At 40.4% G+C, this 27,699-nt stretch overlaps 1 protein-coding gene across 5 annotated transcripts in view; it reads right to left on the bottom strand.

Moving 5' to 3' along the window:
• Nucleotides 1–1,759: 1,759 nt before the first annotated feature.
• ST18 (ST18 C2H2C-type zinc finger transcription factor) overlaps nt 1,760–27,699 on the bottom strand; it is a 154,949-nt gene continuing 129,009 nt past the window's right edge. For 3 of the 5 annotated variants that reach the window (XM_054394633.1, XM_054394634.1, XM_054394635.1), the window contains 11 exons: nt 24,605–24,850; nt 19,410–19,525; nt 16,027–16,089; nt 15,078–15,146; nt 10,787–10,849; nt 10,608–10,688; nt 8,995–9,216; nt 6,820–6,908; nt 5,121–5,224; nt 2,693–2,836; nt 1,760–1,900 (listed from right to left, as the gene is read on the bottom strand). In XM_054394633.1, the coding sequence (XP_054250608.1) occupies nt 1,760–1,900; nt 2,693–2,836; nt 5,121–5,224; nt 6,820–6,908; nt 8,995–9,216; nt 10,608–10,688; nt 10,787–10,849; nt 15,078–15,146; nt 16,027–16,089; nt 19,410–19,525; nt 24,605–24,850 (1,338 nt within the window). The remainder of the gene's footprint in view (nt 1,901–2,692; nt 2,837–5,120; nt 5,225–6,819; nt 6,909–8,994; nt 9,217–10,607; nt 10,689–10,786; nt 10,850–15,077; nt 15,147–16,026; nt 16,090–19,409; nt 19,526–24,604; nt 24,851–27,699) is intronic. The other 2 variants (XM_054394636.1, XM_054394637.1) reach the window with 1 other exon arrangement.

Raw genomic sequence — 27,699 nt, 5'->3', positions numbered from 1 at the left:
ATATGTCAAGCCTTGTGAATGCCATCATAGTCAATCTAGATATAAATGAGGCTAAGAAAAATAAACACTTTCATTATAGCACGGGAAAAATTAAACACACGCTAGATCCATGTATACATTTACACTGAGGCACATATGCACGTGAGGTGTGTGTGCATACAAAAAAGGCAGTTCAGCTGGTTGTTTATACCTTTTTTTCTTTAAAAAAAATAAATATAAAAAAAACTTTTTAAACAATGCTTCATTACTTACAATCCCTGAAATAGACATTGCCTCTGTTATAGCAACCGCTGCTCTCTGACGGATTCAGGAGTTCCACACCCAACCAGTCACCCAAGCGCTCGGCTGGCCGCGCCTCCGTCTGGCTCTGTAGCACTTGGTACTCTACCAAGGGACTGGTAACAAACCCAGCATCGGCCTAGTCTTAGTGAAGAAGGAAAGGAGAAACCAGTCACGGTGTTGCTACCGTTGGTGCAAAGAGAAAAGCAAGCACCGTGGGGCTGGAGGGAGGTTATTCCTCTCCAGACTGCTGCCTTCTCAGCTGCCCTTAAGTTCAAACCAGTATTAAACACCATTTCAGGGGAGATGTGCTGGATTCATTATGTACAAAGCCTTCAGCTTGGGATGTGCTTGTGTTTTTTTTTCCAATCCAAATCCATAGCAATACTGGTCACTTGGTTAAAAACCTCAACGTCTCGTACTAAGGTAACATACCAATCCTATCGAATTATCCTTCTTGTTTTGAGATAATTGTCATTTCCCTCCAAGAGCCAACTCTGGAAAAAAAACAACCAAAAAAAAAAAAAACCAACCCCAACAAACCAACCCCCAAAAAACAAACAACAAACCTGCAATGGGTAAAATAAATCTGGAGTTCTCTTGAAACATTTTAAATAACCATCATTTTAAATAACCATTCGCATAGGCTAAAATCACACAGCCAAGTCGAGTGCTCTGCTGATTGCTATATTTCATTATTGCTAACGTTTTTCTTTTTTTCACACACTGATTTCCAGCATTCTGTGCTTCTGGGAGCCCAAGTTTCCCACTAGTGGGCAGCGTTTGTCTTCTCATTCCAGGCGTCTTCACCTCGTGTGTTACTGCAAACCCACTTCTGATACAAAGCCATTATATAAAAAAGCAGGATGTGAGGAAAAGAAAACCAGAACCATGGTTCAGTCATTTGTTACTTTCATAGTTTGTTTTGTTGGTGGTGTTGTGTTTTGTATTTTGTTTTCTTCCTGTACAAACCCAGCGAGTTATTTAATTTACAGTAATATATTTAAAATCCCATTGGAAAATAAATTAATAAACGCATCTGTAAAAATATGGCAGGTTGCAAAAATGCTGTGAAAATATTAAAAAAAACTGCAACTCTTTGATTAGAAATAAATAAAAAGTATAAAAAATAGTTGCACACACTTTTTACATTCACTTTACAAAAAACAAACAAACAAACAAAAAAAAAAAACTGAGTGCAAAAGAAGGGAAAACCAAAAAAGAAAAAAAAAAGAAAAAAAAAGGAATTGTACCGAAATAAATATAATATATTAACAGAGTGCATTGCTGTTAATACAAATAGTCTGTTGTGGTTTTATTCTCTATTTTTACGTCAGCTGGGAAAAAAAAATTAGTGCAATGTTGCAATTGTAAATGCAGCATGGCAACCTACACCCCTTAGCAGTACATGAACTCCTAACAGATCCATCTGGAGTTTACTGCTGTTAAGTAATTTCTGTTGCCCAGCAGCTTTCACATCCTACACATGGATGCCCTTCACTGCCTGTTTGATACTTTCCAGCAGAGCTTTGCATTCGGGGGAATAGTCCCGTTCCAGATTGCTGTACATGTCTGTGAGTGTATTTACATATGCTTCGAAATTCTGCTCACTGATTGGCCCCTAAATGAAGACAAAACAGATTATAATTGTAGGAGATAAAATTAAGGCCAAAAAAAAAAAGAAAAAAAAAAGAAAAAAAAGAAAAAGAAACAAACAAAACAAAACCCCAACAAAACCAACCCCAAACACATAACCCCAAAGCATGGAAAGGCAGTGATATGGCAATTGAGAGAAGCCATAAACAGGGCAGCCATCCAAATTTATGGAGGGGTTGGAGAAAGGAAGGGGTTTGCATGTGCTGGGGGAACCACACACTCTCCAAGCAAGGAAAGGGATTGGAGATGTTATCATCAGGGTAACTTGCTTTTTGTTTGTGGCCTGTTTGGCTCTGGGGTTGTGGCTGACCTCCCTCTAACTGTCCTCACCTAATTTCCCAGCAGCACTCCTAATGTGGGGAAAGGAGACTGCAACTCTGGGTTTCACCTGGGTTTGCCAGTGAGACATCAAGGACATGGAGCTTTGGAGAAGCTCCAGAAAAATCACCCATATGAATCAGGTCAAAGTTTTGTTCTAGGAGCAGAGTGAATAAAGATCCTCTTCATGCAGAGTGGACATTCATCTAGGGAGGAGTGGGGGAAAAGCCCTCCCTGCAGAGCCCAGGGACACCAGTGCTGGCTCAGTCCTGTGCCTGCTATCACACAGATCCAGCATCTCTGCAGAGTGAATTAGGCTAAAAGAGCTCTCTGCTAATGCAGCTCCGCTGCTCCTGCTGGTCTCTGAGTTTGCTCATCTGCTTCAAGTGCTAGCAAAACAGTCTCAAAGAAGGTGTGAAGCTGCTGGCTGTGGTCTTACCATCTGTGGAAGCTGAATGTCAGCGAGGCTGGAGATGAGGGCTTGGCTTAAGCCAGCTAACTCCTTCAGCAAGCTCTCGTTGTTCTGCTCTATGAGTTTGTTCTCTTCTTCTATTGTTTTCAAATTGCTCTCCATGGATGTGATCTAGAAGACACAAGCAGATACAAACACACAGACAGACCCTTGGCACTGTTGTAACTGTGGTTTGAACCCAAGATGGCAGTTGTGTGACAGAGAGCGGCTGTCACAGATCTGAGACCCAGGTATAAGTTTCTTTAGGACAGACATAACTTCTCCACACAATATGCACAGCAAGGAAGTAGTTGTATTTGCTCTGAACTGGTGGACTTTGCTGCTGGTTTACAGAGAAACTGTGGTAGCAAGGCACTGGAGGGTGCCCTGTGGCAGCAGGAGAGAAATCAGCTTGGGCGTAGTGGAGGAAGGTCACTGTGGAGCTGGGATGGAGAGTGTAGCCTCAGGGCTGGCAGAGGGAAGGAGAAAGGAGGCTGATGTGTACATTGCTCTCCTGCTCTTACAGCATCCCTGCTGATCCACCACAATAGCAAGGTCACAGCTATTAGCTGTTGTGCTACTTTTCTGCCCAACTCCTGGGCAGAGGGCAGAGCTGTGAGCTGGCTGGGATTAGTGACAGGGCTGGCAACAATGAGAGAAAAATGGAGTGGAAAGGAAACTGAGAGGCTGAGCATACAACCACCTCTGCAAAGATGAGCTCCGACCAAGAGAATGCAAATTGGGATTTAGGAAAGAGCAGGAGAAAGCAACCTAGGTAGCAAAATACATCCTTTTAGTGTGAGAGCCCTGCGAGTGCAAGCAACCCCCAGGGTTATGTGTCAAAAGCAGTGCTGAAAAAGCAAAGGCAGCAATGGCAGGGCCTCGTTTACTGCTATCCAGCTCCTCACCCCACAGCAGGACAGGGCAAAACCAAGGACTGTAACCCCTGTGCCTGCAATGGAGCAATGCAGTGACATCTGCTATCCCTCCCTCTGCTTGTTAGGATGCACATCTCTGCACTACTTAAATGTCTCTGGCTGTGGCCACTTTCATTCCTCACACACCGTCACACATCAGCTGTCCCCAAAGGAAGGAATTCCTTTTGCCTGCCTGTGATCCCACTACAGCCTCTCCTCTGGAGGATGTTCACAGCAGCCTGACACCCATCCAGGCTACATGAAGAGGAAATGGAGTAAGCCATGTAGAGGACACATTGCTTCAGCTATAGTTCAGCTCGGGCTCTGCTGGTCAGACTGCCTTCACCAGCGAGCAGTCTGAGGAGAAGAAATGTGGCAGCATAAATTGGGCAATGTCTCTGTAAACAGCACAGTGATCACCAGAGGGAACTGAAATATGTGTCCTGACACTGAACATCACCAACCTCTCCCCACTGCAGTGCAGCTTAGGATGGATATCCCCACTTTGTCTGCAGTGTGAAGCCAGATTATTTAGATCCAGAGCAGGTGACATAAACCTCGCCCTTATTTAGGTCATAAATGCAGTGGTTATTGCAAAACCAGCAATGAATCCACAATATCAACTCCAGTGTGGAATGAATATGGAGGGGTCTGGTCATACTCAGCTTGGATTAGAACAGTTTTGACTCATATTAAGTTCCTAGATCTTATTTAGGACTTTTCTTTCTTAAATTCTGATTCCTAAGCTATCGAGCAAGCTTCTCTCCTTGCTTTTACCCAGTCTGCCCAGGTGAGCTCCCAGGTGCATGGAGGAGTTTCTGTAGGGATGAATGTATTCAGCTCACATTTTTGTATGCTGGAGAGCTGATTTAAGCTCTCCAGCATACAAAAGAATGATAGAAAATTACTCTTTTCCATAGCTCCTGTCAAACTTGTCTGCTACACAAATTAGCAAAAGGCATCAATTCTTTACCAGGTGTTGCCTGGAGGCAAATTTCAAAGTATTTGACTAAATGACAGTGGATGAACTGAACTAGGGAGATTTTCATGGGTACACATAAGAAGAAAGTCCACTAGCATTAAGAGTTGGAGTGTGCTGGAAAGAGGCAATATCCTCCCTAAAAACCACAGTGGTGGGATTCTACACAGTTTGGTCCACAAAGGTTTGGAAAGGAAAATGAATGTTCTGTTTGATAAATACGATTTTTCTGCTTGCCAGGATTAACTCCAAACTGCCCTGATTTTGTCACTCACCAGATCTTTAAGACAATCCCCAGGAATCTGCTGCTTATTTACAGAAAACAAAACAAAACAAAAAGGTGGGGGAAAAACCCCCAACAAACATGTAGGATTTTGGTACTTTGAAGTGCCACAGAGTGATAGCAAAAACAAGTGCACAGAGGACTGTGTTTAAAGGTAGTGTTTGCATAGCATTTCAATTATTTATTGTGCTTAAATACAGCATTCTAAAAGGTAAAACGTTCACATCAATGTCCTACCTGGGTTTGAAGTTTCATCATGTCAGCTTCAATTTTAAGATTGGATTCATTTAGTTCCTTTATTTCCTCGTCCAAGTGTCTGATTTCTTCATCACTCTCAATGCCTGCAAAGAGTTGAAATATCAATATCAGATTAAAAGTGTCCACATGTATGATTAATGAGCTGTGTCATCTGTTACTGAACAAGAGGAAGATAGGAACAAGATTCAAGATAACAATCTTTAAGGAACAAGATTTTGTTCCTTAAATTGCCTCTTACTTTGCTTTTACTGTCAAAATTGTTTCCTAGCTGTAAACCATCCATATGAGCTGAAACATAGAAGGGACTTTCTGAGTCTGTGTGTCTCACAATTCTTTTTCTCCAGTGCAATGTACAACTACAAGCTGGAGGGTACAGAAAGGAAAAATTGCCCAGAAAGAGGAAAGTCTATTATAAAACATGAGGGTATATTTACAATGCGGGGTTTTAATTTTAAAAGAAACATATCAGCAATTCTTCTTCAACAAGCAACACCCCAGGAAAACTTCTCCACTAATATAATTGCTGACAGTAAGCTCATCTGTACTTGCTTCTGATCTTGCAAGAAATTCTGGGGGGGCAAATCTCTGTGCAGAATAACTTCAAGAAGTGCAGCCTTAGTGACATGATAAATAGTGAAATGTAAATAGCAACAAAAGGGAAAGGATTAGGAAGCTAGCAAGCATTACAGAAAAAAAAAAAGGGGGGGTGGAGGTGGGTGGGAATGAAGGTTTTTACATCCTCACAACTTAGATCGCAAAGTTAAAAACATTCAAGTCTTTAATGAAAACCTTGTCCTGAAAAACAGTGAGCAGCTCAAGCTGCTGGCAATACATGTCCCTCTTTCTGCTCAGGATCACTCTGAGACCAGCTCTGCCTTGGGATTTGTGCCACAGTTGTGGCAGCAATCCCTATCTCAGTGAACCAAACTCATCTGCCCACTATAGCACAGCTGTTTTCCTCAGTAGCTGGAGGTATAAAGACTAAGTTCCTTGAATCCTAGCTCAGTGCCTAACTGTATAATAAAGTGCGTTGTATAAGAAAGGAGCTTCCTATGTATTTCCCCCTATGCCTATTTGGTAATTGTCCTTTTACACTTACTACCTGGGTTGGCAAAATTGTCAAAGTACTGCACAGAAGAGAACCCATGTGGTGATCGAGTTAGGGAAAGGAACCAATTTCTGCACACAGTATTTATCCCTTTTTACCACAGTGATCAGATAGCTAAGTCCTCCTGATCTGTAACTAATAATTTATTAGCAGTAACAATATTAAAAGCGTATTCAAAGGGGGAAAAAAAAGTCCTCCTGATCTGTAACTAATAGTTTATTAGCAGTAACAATATTAAAAGCATATTCAAAGGGGGGGAAAAAAGTCCTCCTGATCTGTAACTAACAGTTTAAGAGTAATAACAATATTAAAAGCATATCCAAAGGAAAAAAAATAATGCTGTGAGTGAGATGAGATGAGAGCATACCTTCAGTGTTATCACAATGTCAATTATAAGATTTTTATAATCTCTCATGCAAAGAATTTTGTTATGCAAGATTTGTTATTGCTGGAGACAACTGAAAGGAGCGAGAAATTAATGCCAGAATGGCATAAAGGGGCATAAGTATAAATGGGAGTCAGGGCCCTTCCATCTAAATAAATGTCATCATCTTTTACAAATCTCCTTACCACCACTTGCTTTAAGCTTGATAGTCATTAATTCTTCCGAAATTTTGCCCTTTTTTATGGCTTGCGCATTCAGAGGACATCCAGACAGGCTGAAAAGGATAGGGGGAGAAAAAAAAAAAACAAACAACAAAAAAACCCACACAACATTAGTGCCCACTTGAAAATGGCAACAATCCTTTCAGGCAATATTATCATGCACTTGGACAGACCTCTGTACCTAAGGTCACATCAGCGTCTCCATTATAGCGTAGCTTCGGGGAATGACATAACTCAAAGAGCCATTTAACTCTACATTCCAGCTTGAAAAATGCCCCAGAAATCTCAACCTAGAAGTAAACATCTCTTAAGCATATTTTAGAAATAATCAAAATAACAGTGGCAGCTAGTATTAAGTTAGGTGAAGATGCATTTACGGAGTTCTTGAAGTTCCAACACCTCTAAAGACAAACCTCCACACTGTTTTAATTCAGGGCTTGTTCTCCAGGAGAGAGGGGCAAGTCCTTTAAAAATGGCAAGTTTGCTAAAAAAAGTAAATAGTAAATCAGATATTGGAATGATTTCCACAGTGCACAACTGTTGTATCATTTTGTTGATACATAATAATGATCCATACAATAAGTCTGGGTATACCCCATGGACTGTAATAACCTTTTGGAATGGTTCTATTATACAGCCAGTTTGCTTTTAACCACTCCTCACATTAAATTACATTTTGCTATTTCCAAGCTCACAATTTCATCAACTTGTAATTATCTGAAGCAATTTTTATAGCCCACTAACGGGCTAAGATGAATTGCACTGTCTTAATACTATCTTTATAAATAAGAAAGAAGAACTATCCATATCCTGAAAAAAACTGGCAGAAGGATTTGTATTTAGATGTAGCCATGTAAGGAGTGAAGGGAAATTTTCTTCCATGGGAAAGTGGTTGGGGCTTCTTTTGTATATGTGAAAATTAAAACCAAAATTCGTAACAGTTTCCACGTGGAAAAAAATTTTAAAAAAGCTTTTTTTTTTTTAATTTCATAATGAGTTAGCTAAAAGTTTTAAAGGGAAATATGCTAGTTTGCTACTTTTCCAGTTCTAAAATGCTGCTCTGTATCTCTGCCCAGAGCAGACAACTGGAGGAATGGCTCTAAACCATGGGTTAACTTGTAAGGCATGCTAGGGAAGGGGATCATATCACAAAAATACATTTGATACTTCATTTTAACTAACATGACCTTGAGTGCAGGACAGACATCATCTGTAATATGAGTTGGAACCAGCTAACAAACATTTATGATACATATACAAGAAGTTATCATATTGCTCAGCATGAGTTGATTAGTCCCAAATTACTGCAGTCTCCTGATATAAAGACTTCAACAGGGGATGCAGATCAGAAAGGATAACATTGGACTGTGACTGAATTTGTTCAAGTCACCTTGGACATTTTTGTGTTGGAGAAGTTGGGCCAGAGTGTTAGAAAGAAAGCAAAGGAGGTGAAGAACACACACGTAATTCATGTTACAGATTTTGCCAGGTATTAAGCCAGATTTTATAGCCAGATTCTTTGGGCAATGTTGATTGTACATGGCCAAATTATTCTAGTGCTTTCACAGAATTGTAGTGTTTATTGTCACTAGTTAGATGTGTGATTCCTGCTTTGTAAGGACAAGTTTTTTTTTTCCCTAAGGATAGTAACATTTATACAGCTTCAAACTTGTGTAATCCACGTGAGCTCTATGTGTGGCTCTAGCTATTTAAATACAAAGTTCATGAAACCAGCTTTTCTACTAGTAGAAAAAAAAATGAAATGAATGCAGACATTGCTTTGCTAAACCTTTTTTTCTGGTGACATTTCAATGATATTTGTACTTTCCATAAAAGATATACAGATATAACTCCATAGTTGCCTAGGAAATCACTCAAATTTTAAGCCATATAAAAACTGTGCTAATCTGAAGAAAAGACCTTGGGAAGTCACACTGCATTGGGAACATTAAAAAAAAAGGTAAAAGTCGATCCCAACTCTCTGCAAGTTATTCTGATCCATGGTACTTCAGCTGCAATGCAAACTATGTTGTTACTTCAGAGACTTCAGCACAATTTATTCAGACTGTGACCTGGCCTGTTGCCAATTCAACAGTGGAACGGTAAGGAGAAATGAAAAGAGAAAAGACAAAGTTATACCTTCTGTGGGTGACAAAAACATTATTAACATGACCCAGCCCGTTGCAGCCTGGCAAAGGACAGTGTGGCAGCTCTTGTTTGTTCAGTTTCCAGGATAGTGAAGACCCATTGACAGGACTCTCCTTCTGTCTCTTGGCAGCCAAAGGACAACCAGAAGCAGTGCGATGAGAAGTGTATTTACCTGATATGTGACCTTGGCCATCACAGCCTATCACTGGACATCTACAGAAACACAGCAAAGGAATCCTCATTTTCACTGGACAGAGCAGGCAAAGACAGTCTCAAGAAACTCTGAGAAAACAATTCCAGCTGCCTGTGCCACTTTCTGTTAATGGATTAAGACTGGGTCCCTGGAGGCACGCTGCACCTGAGCATCTAAATTCATGTCGAGCTGAGTTATGGAGGTTCAGCTGACTTTAAATTTAGACAATTTAAAATGCAGTCATACAGCATAAAATCCCCCAACAAACACTTATTTAGATAGTATTTTACCAGAAAAGAAAAGAGAAATTCAATCTCAGGCAGTAAATCACACTTCTGCAAGTGTATGGAAAGTCAACATTCTCTCCTCTCTATCTTGACTTTTGGCATAAAGCAGAGGGTGGGTTCTCCTGCCTCCAAAATGTGTATCCTCTCATGGAAATACTTGCAAAGGAAGGTCTGGGATATTTTGTGCCACTCATTGTTGTGCAGCCTCTCATAGATCATTAGCAAGTATTATGAACAACATTGTGTGAATCTCTACTGAGCTTCCAGTTACCACTTTAAGAGAAATTCTGCTTTATTTATAGAGGAAAGACAGGAGATATACATATATTTGAGTTCTCTGGGACATATTTTGAAAGTGTCACTCTGATTTAATTAGCTGAAGATAAGATTTCACTACAGGCAGAAATAATTTGTTTTCCTTCATTTTGCCAAATTCTCCAACCCTGTGGCACTTTCCTAGCACTGTTTAAAATAACTGGACCACTGCAAGAAGATACTGCAATCCTCCCTCACTGTTCAAGCTCCAAGCTGATGGACTCCACCAGCTTCCCTCAAAGCAGAAACACTTGGTTCAGCTCCAGGTCCAGACTATTCTCACATGGCTCAGACTAACCAGAGCATCTTGAGCTTGTCCAGAGAAGGGCAACAAAGTTGGTGAAGGGTCTGGGGAACAGGTCTGGTGAGGAGCAGTTAAGGGAACTGGGGTTGTTGAATGTGGAGAAGAGGAAGCTGAGGTGAGACCTCATTGCTCTCTACAAGTCACTGAAAGTGAAGGGTGTTGGTCTCCTCTTTCTAGTATCAAGTGAGAGGACAAGAAGAAATGGCCTCAGGTTGTGACAGGTTGGATATTAGGAAAAATTTACTTACAGACAGATTGGTCAGGCACTGGAATAGGCTGCCCAGGGAGGTGGTGGAGTCACCATCTCAGGAGATGTTCAATAAATGTGTGGGTACGGCACTTCAGAACATGGTGTAATGGCCATGGTGGTGTTTGGTCTACAGCTGGACTCAACCATCTTAGAGATCTTTTCAGACTGAAACAATTCTGTGATTCTATCTCCTAGGATGTCTCAAGTCCTAAGCTCTGATAGACTTATATTCCCCTTTGCTGCTTTAGTACTCACTTAAGTTCAGGGTCTTCTTTTTCTTCCTTGGTAGGAGTCACTTTGATACCTCCTTTCCTGGCACGAGGACAACCAGATAAGCTGAAAGAAGCACACAGAATAAAAGCCACCTCTTTCTGCTGCTGCTGCTTGCTGAGAGCCCTGAGTGCTGCAGCCCCGTGCGGTGGGACAGGTTTTACCTTCTGTGGGAGGCATAGTTCCCCGTGACGTGGCCAGAGCCGTCACAGCCAGGTGTCGGGCACCTGCAGAATAACACAGGCAGCTTACCAAACACAGCTTCAGGGCTACACAGGAAACACTGTGCACCTCCTGCAGCCTGTCTGGGGTGGAAGAAAAAGCAGCAAAGCTTTGGTTGCATAATTAAAACTAGTTTCTGTTGATTTTTCTTTCTTTTTTTTTTTTTTTAATGAACAGACTCCTTTCACATGCTATGGGTTTTTTAGTAACAGAAGTTTAGTAAGGTATGGGAAATAGATTGCATGTGATGTGTAGATTGAATTAGTTTATAACACTGCTTTTTCCAAATATTTTTCCTTGTACTAGATAAACAATGAAAATAATAATAATAATAAAAAACCAGTCTGATATAGATCTATTTGTAAATTTACTGTTATGTGTTTGCTATTCTTCTGATGTTTTCAGGTACAGATATAAATAAGCACTTTGCCAGTATTTACAGAAGGGGAAACAGAAGCAGAGAAGCAGTTTTACTTTTGGGCATCAGTAGATGAAAGCTGGAATTTGAATGGAATGATTTGTATATTCTAGCACCATAAGCATACAGCAGGAGCAGATCTTCCTAGCAGTAGCTTCAATTGGGTATTCAGTTTGGCATTTGGATTATGCTTATGCCTCACAGTTAAGGGGTTGCTCTGTGTGTGCAACAAACAAGCCTTTTCAAGTACGAATGTTTAATGCTAAAACATCCATACAATGGAAAGAAACAAACCTGCCTGTTGCTGTGTGTTTGCCAGTGGACTGGGAGGGCTTCTTAATTGCTCGTCATGCATGAAGAATGTGCTCCAAGAGCCTACTGGAGTTAGTAGCTCTTTCCACTGGCTTCAGTAGGGTTTGGAGCAGGACCTTACTGGATGAAGTTTCCTTTTAAGAAGTCCAGATTTATATTTCATTTAAGGCTATCGTGTTCCTTGTGGGAGTTTTTGTTTTGCTTTGGGGCTTTGTTTTGGTTTGGGTTTTGTTGTTTGTTTGAAGAGAAGCACACCTTAGCACACAAAGCAGCACAAACACAAATATTTACCTTTAGAAGCTGTGCCAACCATTGCTAGGTTTCTGTATTATACAGCACAAAGTTCTTTGCTAAGCATCCCTAGGGGCCTTTTGAACACTATGATTTTTACAGAGAATCAGAATTATAGAAAGAGCTGTGCCAAGTAATCTTGTACTGAACCGTGAAGGAAACTTGCATTGTTCAATGCTCTCTTAAGGGTCTCTGTTGTTACTGAATCTTTCTGAGGTGAGGAGATGAGTGGTTTCATCTAGTCATGGGTAGGCTGCCATGGAAAACATCTACAAATAGAATTGTAATATCACATCTGAGTATGCAGGTGTATCTCTTCACAGAATATTAAAAACTCTATTTCTGTGAACAATTAAATTGTCAGAAATGTGATTTCTTTTGGACACGACCAAAATTATTCCCTGATTCAAGTAGAAATCAGCAAATAATTTCAGCTGAAGAAAGGGGACAGATTTGCTTTTTTTAAAGACAATGTCAAAACATTTCGTGATGACAGTTTCTGAACAAAATATTTTGGCAGAATGACATTCCTCACACTGACAGCAAAGGCAGAGGTGTGGGTTGCAGAGGGCCAGATATGCTTGACTCTGTAGAGCTAAAGGTTGACCTGTCTGAGTGTGGAGTATGGGGCAAGGAGCAGATGTCTGGAGAGTGTGAATGCTCCCAAGTAAATCCAGAACACCTGCCAAATGCTATGGCTATTAATTTGGGCTACTTGTTTTATCAGATGATCACAGATAAAAGAGCTATCTGCATAGACTGGATTTTAATTCAGCAAAGCTCTTTGTAGGAGACATTTCTGGTACTTTTATTCCCTAAAAATTGGCATTTATGCACTTCAAGAATCTGTCTAAGGATAGGACTGACCACCTGTTCCTGGAAGTCTCTGAACTGTAAGTAAAAATCTATCTCAAGTACACTTTTAATGTTCTTTAAGGCTCTGCAAACAAACTCTGCAGTGAAACAAAATAATCAGTCACAATTATCCCTTATAGCTTTAAAATCTGAGTCATCATCAAATTTAGTATGTTTTAATTTGACCACCTTACATTGCTTTGTGCAGCAAGAAATCACAGATAGAAACATTGCTTGACTCAGACTCCAAAGCTCACTTTCTGAACAGATCTTCCTTATTTCCAAGCTGTAGATCACATGGAAGCCTTGCATCTTTCCTGGCTTAGACTTTCATAATTGAAGCCAAAATCATATCTTGATTCTGGCAAATGAAACACGAATAACATTTGGAAAAAAACACACAGCTTTCTCATATCCATGCCTAAGTACATGAGGGCACTTTCATGGCCTGATTCTAGGAGCATTTGTGCCCTCTGCTCATATAGCAATAGTAAAATGAACTGTTGGTATCACAATACTGTACCCGTGCAAGCACCACTGCAGGTGTTGGCACAAGATTTCATCCAGCTAATGCTTACCAAAAGCAGGGTTTTCTTTGAAAAATTCACCTGAACAATGCCTGCAGGAAGCTAAAATAAGGTGGTCACATGTGTGGGAAATAATTTTGTTTAGCCCCTTTTCCCTTTTGCAAATTGTCTGTGAACAGATTTTGATTTTTGCTCTTTTTTCTAGTTAATTGAAATTAAATGCTAAGTGCGTGAGGCAACATATTTCTGTCTGTGAAACGTTCATGAACTTTGACTTTGTCTTTCACAACTCACTTATTATACATGGCGTAGAGTGTGCAGTTTGTCATTTAAGTCATATGCTGTTGCTCCTCTTTCCTTATGGCATGACCAAAACTCTAGAAGCTTTAGTGGAAAAATAACCATATTGGTATGCAAATTTCCTTATTCACACATGAATATGGGGAGGGGAGGGGTGCTGCATGAGGAGCAACTATTCAAAATATTTGTGTGAGTGTCTATGTATGGCAGAAAGCCAATAAAAGCAGGGACAAATATATATGACTCAGCACATGACTTCAAATTTGTCAGCATTTTCACAAGGCAGCCCCTTGCTTTTGGTGCTGCTCTTTCCAAAACAGACTAAACCTGAATTTTATACCTTTGACGCTCAGTGATGGAAAAATTGAAGCATTGTGCCAATGTGTCAGTTTATCTCCTGGCTTTGGAAACCACTCTCAACAGTTGCCCATATTAGTAGCCTTTTTTTGCCTTTTTGCTGCTTCTTCAGTAGGTTCAACTCCACAGCTACCATCAGTTCAGCATTTTGTTTATAATTTGGGCTAGAGGGTGAGACCACTGACATTTATCTGATGAAGCTGGCTTGTGACTAATCACTGAGTCAAGCCTAACAGTAGTCACTCCTACTGTTAATACCATTAGAACAGTGTTAATAGAGCTATGAGCAAACTTTATTTTCTTCTAACTGGACTAGGCATGAACCCAAAGGACAGAAAGGACAGTCACAGGATTCTCCCCTTTTTACACACATTCATGAGTTTTTCCAAGCCATCTATTATGGGATCCAATTTACAAGTTGCAGAGGGAAAGCTATGAAAGAACTCTAATTATCCTTTCCTTTTCCCCACATCCTTATTGACAAAGCCAATTCAATAACTAGATGACTGGTTGCCAGTGCCTCTCTTGACTACAGATTTCTGAAATATTCATATGTCCCTATACATCTGTCTATATAGCAGAGCTTGCACAGCCCTTTTGTAAGTGACATTTCATGGTGAGAATGATGCCAGCACAAAATCGTATGACTTGATGTCTGCTTCAGTGACATTAAACTCATAGTACATGGTAGTGAATGCTAAAAATGATTTTCAGGAGTTCTGGTCTAATTTTCAGTTGGTTTTGTTTTTTTTTTAAACTAGATTTAATTCTAACTAAATAATTCTAATTTATTCTAGCTGGATCAGACTGATTTATTTGCCAGACCAGTCTTGCATGTTAGATATTTTCTGTTTCTCTCTGATTCACAAATACTGTGAGAGAAGTTTCTCTCCTAGGGTTTACATTTTTTTTTTTTTATCCCCCCTCAGGTCATGGTTAATTCATGGAAATGAAAGGGGACAGAAATGAAAAAGACAAATGGAGAAAAGTAAGCTCTATTTCACTCAAAAGCTTTCAAACCAATTCAAGTTTTGGACAAAGGTTTGAGGTAGCTCAGAGCAATTGAAGTGAGCAACTGCATTACCATAGGGAACATGTTGACTGAAGGTAAATAACAATATATATATATAATATAAATAAATATATATAACAACATCTCTTCTCAATACTTACTTAAGCTCCTGAGAGTTAGCAGCCATAAGGGATTTTAATGTCTTGTCAGCTAACGGGCACCCAGAAACACTGGAAATAAAAACATGATATGAAATATTTTACTAAAACTGAACTTTTTTTTTTTTTTAACTTAAAACATCAACCTTCAAACAATCATTTTTGTTAAAACAGTAACCTCCAGACAATCTATGACTTACAAGGGGAAAAAAGAGATCCTCAAATATTTGCTCTTGGCAAAGGAGGTGCAGTCAGGCTGTGGGTTTTAAATTGCTGGGAAGATACACAGTCAGGGCCAAAGGTTTCTAAGACCCTGTAAAGCTTTTCATGGGGAGGCAGAAGTACACAAAGTCCTTCATTTATGTTGCTACATGAAGGTCAGATAGAGCACCTGGCCAAATGGCTTTGTGAAGGCAGAAACTGCTTCCATTCTGCTCCCAAAGGGAAAGTCAGGCAATGATCATTTCAGTCCCCAGAGATTGGCTATTGACTGTAGGCTGTTCTGAGGAAAATATTTAGCAACCTCAGATTGCTGGCAGATTTTGGATTTCAAAGCCATTCATAGAGATAGCTGTAGAAACACCATTTAGTATCTCGTGAGTGTCTACAGAGTGCTAGTACGCTGAGGGAAATTAAAACTTTCCTAAATGATTTCATAGAATCATAGAATTGTTAGGGTTGGAAGGGACCTCAAGGATCATCTAGTTCCAATCCCCTGCCCTGCATTCTCTGCTGGTCTCAGCTAAGACATGCAACTGCAGCATGTGCTGCTTCACTCCACTGGTCTGCTGAGACCTTCAAAAATATAACAAACACAGGAAAAACAACCACATGAATTATTCTTTACCAATTACTTTAGAATACTTATCTGTGGCTACTATAAAAATGTACAAAGATGGCAAAAGGTACAAGTAGCTCCATGGCCTGCTTTAGGCTTCCTGTTGTTTCTCACCTGCGGTGTGAGGCATAGTTCCCTGTTACATGACCACTGCCATCACATCCTGGAGTTGGACAGCTGTACAAAGAAGATACAAGGAGAAATCAGAGTATGAATAACACACCACATAGCTCACCCTGCCCTACAATGATTTGGGTAATGATCCTAGGGCAACCACATTCATCATTATGCATCTCAACACTCTCATGATGCTGCAGTGAACTAGCAAAGTTGATATGAGATCTCCAGTTTTCAGTTATTACTGGGATGGGGATTTTTTTTTTTTCCTATTTCCTCTATTCAAAGCATTAAAAAAACCTTACTTTTTAAATTTATCTAATGTGAAAGGACCATGCTTTGTGTAGATTTTTTTCTTACAATATGTGTTCTTGAAAGGACAGTCTCATTAATGGTTCCTAATTTTGACAGCAATTCCTAAGTGTTAGTGATGAAATTCTGATTTTACTCCCTGTATAACACAGGACAGAAAACAGTAATATTCAAAATAATTCCCTTGACTTCTGACTAAAATAAGGCACTTTAGAAACATATCCAAGCTTTATTTGCTGACATAAGTGGAAAAAATATAGGCTGTAGTTGCTCATAGAACAATCAGCACAGAAGTTTCCCAAGATGTTTCTCAGCTCTACTGAGAAGTCATACAAAGGTGGTGTACACTTAGCAAGACAAATGCATCCCTTTATGCCAAGAGATGGAGGGAAGTTTGAACTTGGAGATGATATCATAGCTTCTGTTCTTCCTCAGCCATAGCACTGAGCTTATTTATCAACTCGGGCTAAAATGTCAGGAAATGCAATTTGTGCATGAAGGGGAGGAATAGGCGAATTAAGTGAGCCTTTCTACAACATCCTGCAACAATAACACCAGCCCTCCAGAGTCATCTTAGACAGGACTGTGTATTCCTTCACTGGGCCCATGGATAAGAAGGGCAAGCAGACACTGTACAAACCCTTCGAGCTGGTGCTCTGCAGTAATGAGTATGAGGCACCTAAGATCCTCACCTGGCTGCTTTCTCTGAGCTGGCAGAGTGCTAAGAGTCTTTTCAAATCTGTAAAGAAGCCTTAGGCAGACATCAGCCTCATTTTCACAGCCCAGTTCAATCTGAACAATGCAGTTCTGGGCAAGAGAAGTGACTTAGAAAAACAGGAAGCATGTGCTAGGAGGTGGCATTTACAAACCAGTTCACTGCAGCTGAGCTAACCATGTCAGAATGCTTTCTCTGCAAGTGCAAATGCCATTTTAGAAACTTCCTCATGATGGAGCCACCTGTATTGAATTGTTCTGTACAACTTCTGAGCTCAATGTGATCACAGAAGTGCAGTGTGTTCCCTGTATTACCTATAGGTTATTCTGAAAAATTAAAACTGTGTCTTACTTAACTCTCTTGACAGCTACATTTTGGATGGATTTTTCTACTCTCTGTGTGAAAATAATACAATAAAACTGCTGTAAGCTGCTCATTGCCCTTGTAAATAAACTGGAAATTATTATTTAGGAGACTAAATAATAGTTATAGTAATAAATAATAATTATTATTGGTAGTTTATATTTATTAGTTATAATAAAAATTATTATTTAGGAGACTAAATAATAGTTATAGTAATAAATAATAATTATTATTTGTAGTTTATATTTATTAGTTATAACAAATAATTATTATTTAGGAGACTAGAAAAGTATTTTACAAACAGAATCACAGGATATATCTGGTTGGAAGAGACCTCAAAGATCATCCAGTCCAACCCTCGACTCAGCACTGAAGGGTTAACACTAAACCATGTCCCTAAGTGCCAGGTTCACATGGTGCTTGAACACCTCCAGGGATGGTGACTCCACCACTGCCCTGGGCAGACCCTTTCAGTGAAGAAATATTTCCTAATATCCAGTCTGAACCTCCCCTGATGCAACTTGCAACCATTTCCTCTAGTCTCCTGCTTGTCATCAAGGAGAAGAGGCTGGTCCACTGCCTTGCTCCAACCTCCCTTCAGGTAGTTGTAGAGAGTAATGAGGTCTCCTTCAACCTCCTCTTGTCCAGACTGAACAACCCCAGCTCCCTCAGAAGTCTTAAAACAGGTCAATATCACAAATGAATAAATATTAGAAAAAAAGGCCATTAGTCTTTACAAGTAAAGTTGCTGTGATTTTTGTATGCATTTGTTTTAGAAGAGGCAAATCAAACCTGACCTGTAGCAATTTAGGTCATGAACAGCAGCTACAGATACAATATGTGGAGAGCAGACAACATACAGACTGCATGAAGAAAGAATCACTCTTCACAGCAGCTTGCTCCAGGGAAATGTAGACAGAAACACATCTGAGTCAGTGCTGTTGAGTCTGGGGAGCAGGATGCAAGGTGCTGGGATGTGGCTCACTTATTTTGGGGTGAACCTGCAGTGAGACACTACAGACCATCATCACTAAGTGATGAAAAGTGCACATGTCTAGAGAGACCTACTTTGGTCTGGACAGAAAGAAAAGTGGTGTAAGTGATGGCTAAGTCCTAGCTGACTATTACAGGAAAAAAAAAAAACAACACTCTATTGATACCAGCATAGTGTTGATATGAATTCAAAAGGGTTTTCCCAAAAGCCTAGATGAGATTTTAAAAAGTTATTAGTATTATGAGCTGGTTGGGACAATTTTACTGAAAGCATTCTAAACCGGAACACACTGTGCTGTACAGAAACATTCAATGGAATTATCCTGGTTTAGACAGCAAAGTGTTGGAGCTTAAGGCAGAGCAAGTGAGTATGTGCTTGGGAAAAGAGAGTATTAGCCTGTTCTCCCAATTGTGAGTTTGTGTTCCACTGGATTTTCAGCAGGACAGAAACAACCAACTCTGCTTTGAAGGAAGCAGATGAAGGACTTAAACACAGCTTTTGTATAGACTGGAAAATCCTGGGGCAACTTCTGTCTTGGCTTTCACCTTGTTATGAACTTCGAATGTTTCCTAGCTGAGAAATCCCCAGGACTCCTCCTCAAACTCTCAACAGTGGGTTTGTAATGCTGAGTGCCCAAACAAAATTCATTTAATTACGTAAGTATTATCACAGCCAATCTATAGCACACTGCAAAACTGTTTTGTAGAGGCAGGTGTTGCACATTTGTTCCCTGTTTATCTGAGGAACAAAGAGTGGTACTCAGTGTAACATTAGTCATTACTCTGCACAACCGCCCAGACCTACCTTGGCTTTTTTCAGGCCCAGACCTCAAGTCTGCTCAGTTGCATAGACAATAGGGAACTAACTACAGCAGTGAACTGTTCTGCAAGTCTGCCTGCTCAGCTCCCACAAATCTACTCCAAGCCAGTGCTCAGAACAATGGTGTGGTCAGTTTTTAGCAGGGCAGGTGTAAATGGGACATTTTTTGTGACTCACGTGATGAGTTCCTTTTTGAGATCTCTTGAATGGATCTTGGGTTTAGGACTTGGTATGGAGACATCTCCTGGATACTTCTTTTCCTCCATATTTTCGGGAGAGCTCACTGGATCTTTCTGAAATATTAGATGAGAATGTGATTAAAGGTTTCTCTCGTCAAGGATTCCCACATATTCAACAAATAAGTTGCTGTGGCAAGATGAGAATCTCTTGGACAACATTAAATAAAAAAATGTAAAAAGTCGTAAGGAATGATGGAGAGAGATGAGGACAATTTAGTACATCAGACTTTTAAAAACACTGTATATTTCTGAAAGTATTCCTAAAGGCAGGTGCTGGTTTGAAGCTATACATGGGGAAAGTGTGGTCCAGATTTATAGAATTCTGCTGAAGGCCAAAGAAAAATACACAAAGAAAACAAAAAGCATATTGAATAAAAATTCAATACATAGAGAGCCAAATAGGACTTCCATAATAAGGGGAAGTGCAAGTACACCACTGAGTTTTGTGCACAGTTGAAGCAAGTGTGGCTGCACTGTGAGTTACAAAATTCCAATCACAAATTAAAAACCCCTGTTGTACAGAGAGGTCTGCAAGGTGGAACAACTTGCTAGCTTATCCAAAAAGCAGAGTCTTGTTAAAGCAAAAATAATAACAGCACACCCATTTTGAAGTTTACTTAGTAGCAGGCTGCTAAGGCTAGTTCTTGATTTCTACTATTAGTAGCTTGATGGATACACCATGAATGTTCACTCCCTTGGGAAGGCATTTTGGAAATCCAGAGCCTGTAAAAGGAATTACATTTCTTTTTTTTCAATAAAATTTTCTTTGATCACTTCAAAATTGCTTGGTTTGTGTTGTTTTGAGAATAAATGCCTTCAATTATTATTATTATTTTTATGAAGGATAAGTATTTCCTTTCTAGAGGGATGCTCTGTGGATATTGCATTGTTCAAGAATTCTCCAAAGCCTATAGCATCAATTTTCAAATTTCTGTTATGCCCTTCTGGGACTTCATGTTGGTTTTGAGACTCAAAAATACTCAGTATTTGCAATACTCAAGTAGATATCACCCAGAGATTATTGCCTGCAGGAGCTGAAACTGCTGCCTGTGGCTGACAGGAGAATCTCCCAAGTCCTGCTAAACTCATGGGGTTGGTACCATAGATGCTCTGGGCTTGTGCAGCTGCTGAGCATGGCAGGACAGAGGCACAGGGATGGCTGCAGAGTTGTTAACACAGAGCAGAGGGCTGAGGAGAATCTGGACTGAAAATGGAGATTCTGCCTAACGGGCCTTGTAAGCTCTGTGGGGGTGTTTCTTCTGATAAAGCTTCCATATGGTCCTCAGATTTGGCAGCTCATCTTGGCCTGTTTGGAGACTGGATCCTCAATATGACTTCCTTCTGCTTTCTGGTGCTGGCTACATACTGCCTACTGCAACTCACACTACACATTCATATAGAAAGCATGCCATGATAGTGCTGTGTCAATTACTACTGATTTTTGCAACCACACTTGTGGGGTTGGTTTGTTTGAGAGTAATCTCATCTGCTACAAATATAGAAAGCAAAAATACATCTATTCAGCTTTCCTAAACACTCTGCAAAGTAATTTATCAAATAATTATTTTAAATAAAATAAAAAGACCCACAAACCCAACCCTGATTTATTTCAGACTTTTAGAATTTTATTTCTAAAGGAAAACTTCAGATAAGGAGGAATGGAGAAAATTGAAGATATTGTTAAAACATTAGTAAAGAAATAATAAAGAATTGAAAGTCCTCCAAGCACAGAAACTACAACACTAAAAACCAAAAGGGGAAAAATGAATGCCAGCTTTGTTAAAGATTCAAGAAATCTCAAAACAGTTTTCCATCACTGAGGTAAATCCCGGTTCCAGTGGCATACGGGGGTGGTTTTGCCACTGCAATCTACAGAAAGGGGATTTGAGTTCCTGACTCTCCCTGTCCACAAGTGCTATCCTCTGTTTCTTACATACACATTAAAGCAACTCCTGCAGGTATCATCAGCAGTGTAACTCACTATAAAATCAAAAGCTCCCAAAAGAAACAACAAAATGGTCCTCCCAGTTCCCAGCTGAAAATGTGCAGATGGCAAAATAACTTCAAGAAACACAGGTAAAGAGGTTTCTACTTAATGTAGTGGAGGCTGAAGAAGACTGGCTTCTCAGTTTCCTCTCTGCCAGCTAACATTTGTACCACTGAGCTGAGGACCAACACTGCATTTCTAAAAATGTAGTGTATGCTTTGGCTGGATGCTAGCTGTGTAGCATCAGCCACTTACACTTCTTGTCAAAGGTCCACTTGGTTGGACCCCGGCATGGAGGGTGGTAGAAAGGCTACTGTGACGTTCCACTGGGATCCTACACTGTGTGGGTATACCTCAGATGCACCTGCAGCCAAGAAGAGCAGCTGTAGCTCTTTGTGATGCAAGGTTTGTTAACATTTTCATATGTGTATAGCTTATGCTCTTTATTTTGAATAAAAGTTATCTTTTGGTCCTTTGCTGGTGCTAGACCAAAAACTGGTGTGTGTGAGTTATTCGTCATGTCACTGTCTGATACCTGCTGCACAGAGAGAATTGTGTACCTCAAGGCTTAACAAAATACTACAGCAGTGCAGGTCACAGCTTCGTTTAATGATGTTCCGTTGAATCATTTGACAAAAATAAAGATTGCAAGATGAGGGTAGACATTGAGTACATCTACAGCCACTAGCATGACTGATGATAGAGATCATCTAATCAGAATCAGAGCAGGAATACAATTTGTTTCCTAGTTAACACCCCTTAATATATTTTCCAGGAATGAGGGAGACACAGATGTGTAAACTGGTGATTTCTTCAGCATTGTCTTAGCACTGTATGGAGCACTGTATGGAGCACTTGGTATTAGCCTAGCAGCATGAAATCTTCAGATGGGTAGGAGCTGCAAAAGGAAGACAGTGCAAAGGGAATGCAAGCAAAGGTATTATGAAGCTCTGCCTTTCTAGGATCTTACATGATGTGGCCCAAAAGAGGCTGTATCTGTCTGAAACAAGTAGGTCAGACCTAAAGGACAAATATTTTTTGGTCCTCTGCACTTAGGACTGAGCATAGAACATCAAACCTTGGCCCGTGTGCTTCTCCAGAGATTTAACCTTAGAGGGAGAGGGAGAGATAATCCTTTGGGAAAACACTTTTAGCACTTCCCACTTTGTGGTCTATTAGGTGGTGATCATCACAGCTAGTCAAGTCCAGCCTTTTGGTGTATAATTTTTCCTTTCCCATTTAAAGAGATTTATAACTAAATGCTATTAAAATGCTGAAGAATTCCAGACTAAAAGGCAAAAAGAAAAAAAAAAAGGAAAATCAGGCCAAGCAGTGCAAACACCACTATTTCCTGCAAAGAGCATGTGTGTATTCACGCATGCACACCAGAGAAAGCAAGCAAGCTAGCAATGAAGCTCCATTAATGTACAGATGGAAGTTTATATTGATTTCAGCAAAGACCAGAACATAATGGTAACATGAATAACAGATAATAGCATCTGGCACTTTTAACATTTTTAAGCCCTGAAATCTTTGGAGAACTGACAGTTGAACTAACTGACAGCTCTAGTTATTTCTCGGCGTTTTCCTTTGGAGAGATTTTGAGCTTTTTCCAAATTCAGATTTTTTTTTTTTTTTTTAAGGGGGCATCTGGACAGGCTATTTCACTGAGAGAGAGAAAGACAATATTTTCTGGAAATTACCACCAAAATTAAGCAACTGTTGTGCATATGAACCAGATAACAATGAATTAGAAATAGATATAATCAGTCATTTTCCTTGCGTCAGGATAACTGCCAGTCTTTGATCTGCAAGACAGAGCCTCTGGCCCGGAGATCCCTGGACATGTCAGTGCTCCCTGAAATCACAAAAGCTCACAGCAGAGGTCTGGGGCCAGATCCTTGGTTGGGGACAAACTGCACAGTGTCAAAGGACTGAGTGCAAGGAGCAGGAGCGCCTGAGCACAGACCTTTATGTCCTGTTGTGTAGTCTGCTGATGCTTCCAGACCTCTGTGCCAGCAAGGGAGGGGGAAATAGCCACCCTTTGCAGCCTTCTGAAAGCCCAGCAAGGTTTGAGGGGGATGTGGAGGTGCTCCTGCCACAGCTCCTGCTGAGCTGCAGTGGCAGCAGGGAGGAGGAGCAGCAGAACAAGCCCCTTGCCAAGTCTGCGACACCGCCTGATCCCCTGCAGCAAGGCAGCTCTCTCCAAGCTGGATGTGCTCGCTCAGTATGCGGCATGGACGGGGAGAGCCTGAGCCCTCAGCCTACCACCTCCTGTCAGACCCACTCCAAAACCCTGACACAGGGCTCGTGCTCTCCTTCCTGAGGTAAGGAGCACCATCAGCCCCGCAGGGGTGGCCACAAAGTGCTCTTCAAGGCAACCTAACCTCTGAGAAGCAATCCACCATAGTGAAAAGTGCATCAGACAGATCTCCACTCAGTGCTGACAGATTATCTTTCTTCACACGACAGAATTATCTTTTATTTCTAGATATTTCTGAAACTGGTGGCCTGGATCCCTTAACCTCAGTCCTAAGCAGAGTTACACCTGCTTATGGCTTCTTGAAGTGCCAGTTTGGATACTTGAGCAAAAGATCATGTTGTTATAAGCACAATGTTCAAATGCTATTACTTGATATGTAAAACCAAACAGGGAGGTAATGCATTTGAAGCTGAATAAAAACTCCAAAGTGGGACATCTTTTATTCTGCTTCAGAAAGCTATTGCACAGGCTTCTCTATGTTAATTACTAAGATTTTATTTAATTAGCCTTTAAAAGTGCTGACGATCCCTTCCTGATTTATAGAAAAATATAAGAAATAGAGATTTGGACAACTAGGCTCAAGAGAAAAAGATAAAGCCAGACTTGGTATTGAAATAGAGGAATAGGAAAGGAAGACAAAGAAAGGAGACTTAGAGACTTGCAGGCCTTCACAAGTGGGCTCTGAGAGCAAGATTTTTCAAAGTGAGGAATGTGTGGTTTTGTTTTGTGCCATGTCTGAGAGGACATTATAGTCAGCTCAATGTTCACAAACCTCTATTTGTGGAAACTGACTCCATTTAAACTGCACTAGATCAGTCATCCCAAAGACCATCAGATGACCACTTATCCAAGGAGAAAAGTCATTCAGAAATTGGAAGAATACCTCTTTTTCTTCTTCTTTCCTGCCGTGGGTCTTGCTGTAGTTGATTGGTGTATCCCAGCCTTCCTGTTCACAAAGAGCCTGGTAGAAGGCTGCATTGACCAGGATGCTGCTTGTTTTGAAAGGAGATGAGGAAGGAGTAGGAAGTGCTGTGCTGGAAGAAGTGAGAGGCATAACTTTGTCTTGGCTCCGGTTCTTTTTCATGCTCAAATCCAGAGTGCCATTTTCATCCACTTCTATCTCAGCTCCCTGACGTGCAACAAGAGACAGAGACATGTTTAGATATGGACGTGGTGAGGCTGCAACATAACCCTGTGGTGCTTTTAAAGGATAAATACAAAGGCATGATTTATTTACATTTATCTGAATCTAAAGCCAGCTTTTCGATTTATGTCAGCTAATGTCCAACTCTTAGGCAGACTTAAGAGTAGCCTCAGTAATGATATCCCTGCATCTCAGCTTAAACACAGTAAGTGGAATTTAAATAAGATGCCTCTAAACCATAACCTATACACTCTAAATATAGTTTTATTTAAAAAAAGTTTAGCTTTAAATCTTCTTGATCTTTTCACTCTTACAGAGAACTATGACCCCAATTCACAGTTAAAAGCATTAATGCATTGTTTAGGTCAGCAGCAGCATTACTATTAGATATGCTCCCTTCCCCCCACACCCTGGAAATATTACAACATCTGCATCATGGGGTAGAGAAGGAGGGGGAAAGGAACATGTCTAAAAGTAGCACATTAGCAGAAATTATCACTGGTTTTGTAGGTCTCTCAAGAGAACATCTTGCCTTAATCATCGTTTGACTCGGCCACTATGGCACAGGTCTGCGTTGAGACCACTGGGAACCAAGGGAAGGGCTTTAGGAGGTTGTCCCTGATGAAGAAATGCAGTATGTGATGACAAAAACTTTGCTACCAGGGAAGTATAGCAGAAGGCAGCCTGCTTGCAGGGAGGTGTGCAGTTTGGGGAGACACCCAGCTTCTCTTTCCAGGCTGGGAGAAGCTCCCGCAGCAGCTCCTGCTCACAAGAAGGCACAAGGACTGCTTAACAGTGCAAGAACAAGGGAAGGAAAGTTTGCTGTTCTGCCTTACCCTGTCTGACCATGGAAAAAGGGGACATATTGCTCTTCTTGGACTGACAAAAAGCTCCTTTAATGGTAACTTACTAATGAAAGCAACAAAAAATTTCTCCTCATGCTCAATATGCAACCCTGCATATTGACCTATTCTGTATAGAGGGATGAGTATAATGAGTATAAAACTCCTTGCTATTGCCAACAGTTACTAAAGTCAAGCAGGGGAAGGCGCACATGGTAGTCTAGTTCCATGTTGCCCTGAAAGAATGTGGAAAACATTCAAAGACTATAAAGATAAATAATAAGGTCATAGATTTAACATGTGGAATGCTGTAGTTAACACTGCTCTGTATCATGTCATCACTACTATGCCTTATTTACATCACCACAAGGCCCAGATATCACTTGGGCATTTGGGGCTAGATACATTAGGTGCTGAATGACTGTAGGAGACAGACATCTAAATCCAGATGAAGATTTTTCTAACCTGGATAATCTAAAAGGAAACCTGCTGCATAAGGCAATCTCCTAAATTCTCTGTTGTAGGTGAAAAGGAGACAGGTATGTCCAGGTATGTTCTTCCAGCTTTCTTCCACCTCTTCCTTAAGAAGAGATGGAACACTAGCAAATAGAGCCCCTTTCTCTTTCTTCCCATTAACTATTGCTGAAGCTTGGTGATTAGTCAACTTTTTAATGGTGAAAGATAGGGCAGTGAAAGTTATACTTGTTTGAGGATGTTGAAAAGGGTAGTGGTGAACTGGGGAACTCTTCCCCTGTGTGGAAAGTGTGACCTGGCCACACCAATTGGGCTGAAGGTGCAAGCTTCCTTCATGCAGCCTCGCCTTCCACCACTGTCAGTGATCTCTCATTTAAAGGTAAAATATGTCTGATGAAATCTTTTTCATCAGAAGGAAAATGCTGGTAGAAGATGAAAATTTCAGGCCCAGCAATGTCTCCTCACTTAGACAGCCTGATTCCATTCTGTGCCTCAGCCAGATGACCACCCAGGTCGAAGCACCACCAAGCCATCTGCTTGACCCTCGTTCTCAGAAACTCAGGCACCTCTTATGCTTCTGCTGCATAGCAAAGTTCACATTTTCAATCATACAGCTTAAAGAGAGAGATGTTTTATTATATTTATGGGAAGTAAATACACTTCTAATATGTTCATACTAAGACGCTTTGGTTATATCTTTCTGCCCCTTTTTAGTAAATAGTTTAATCTCCTGTGATAGTTTTAAGCCCTGAATTTGACAGTGCAGCTTATCCTGGATAATAACTTAGTAACCACAACATCTTATGCCATCTGTATAATATCAAATACATTTTTATACCAGCATTAATAAACCTTAGTTACAAAAATCCAAGATATTAACTATATAAGTGCCAAGCACATGCTCCAGGATCTGACAATACAGCTCTGCCATGATTGCCCCAGTGTTTTTTGGCTTCAATAGTTGATATGTAACTATAGCAATGAAACAGAGCTACAGTAATCAAGTTTAATGACCAATGTAAAGTAAAATGCTAAATATTGTAGTTGCTGACATTTTTCATAATAAAAAAACTTGGGTTAAGTCTGCACAACCAACATTCACATAAAATTCCAGACCTCTGTGACAGATGGCTTAGGAAAGGAAGCCATGTGACTGGGCTGCAGTAGTTTTATAGTGCAAAACCCATAAATAGTGCAGATTCTCTGTCACTGACAAAATATCAACTACTCAGAAGGCAATAGTGACAGCAAAAAGGACCAAAACCAATCAAGGTCCTCTCCTCAGTGAAACTGGATGTAGAAAAGTATCAGGAAATGTGTTGTCTCTGAGAAACAGGTACCATTAGCTGCAACAAGGAGCTCTGGCTGATAAGCAGAATATTTACTAATGTGGACATTTAAAGCTTCCTCAGCACTTTTCCTGAAATTCATGTAGAAGTTGGGTTGTCCAACATGTACCTAATTCTGACCAGGGAAGGCTGGTTTGTGTGTTTGTGAAGTAGTGTACAGATGGAGTTT

This window comes from Indicator indicator, chromosome 31 (assembly GCF_027791375.1).
Source record: "Indicator indicator isolate 239-I01 chromosome 31, UM_Iind_1.1, whole genome shotgun sequence".
NCBI lineage: Eukaryota > Metazoa > Chordata > Aves > Piciformes > Indicatoridae > Indicator > Indicator indicator.
Note: the sequence above shows the minus strand (reverse complement) of the source record. Positions and strands in the feature narration are given on the sequence as shown.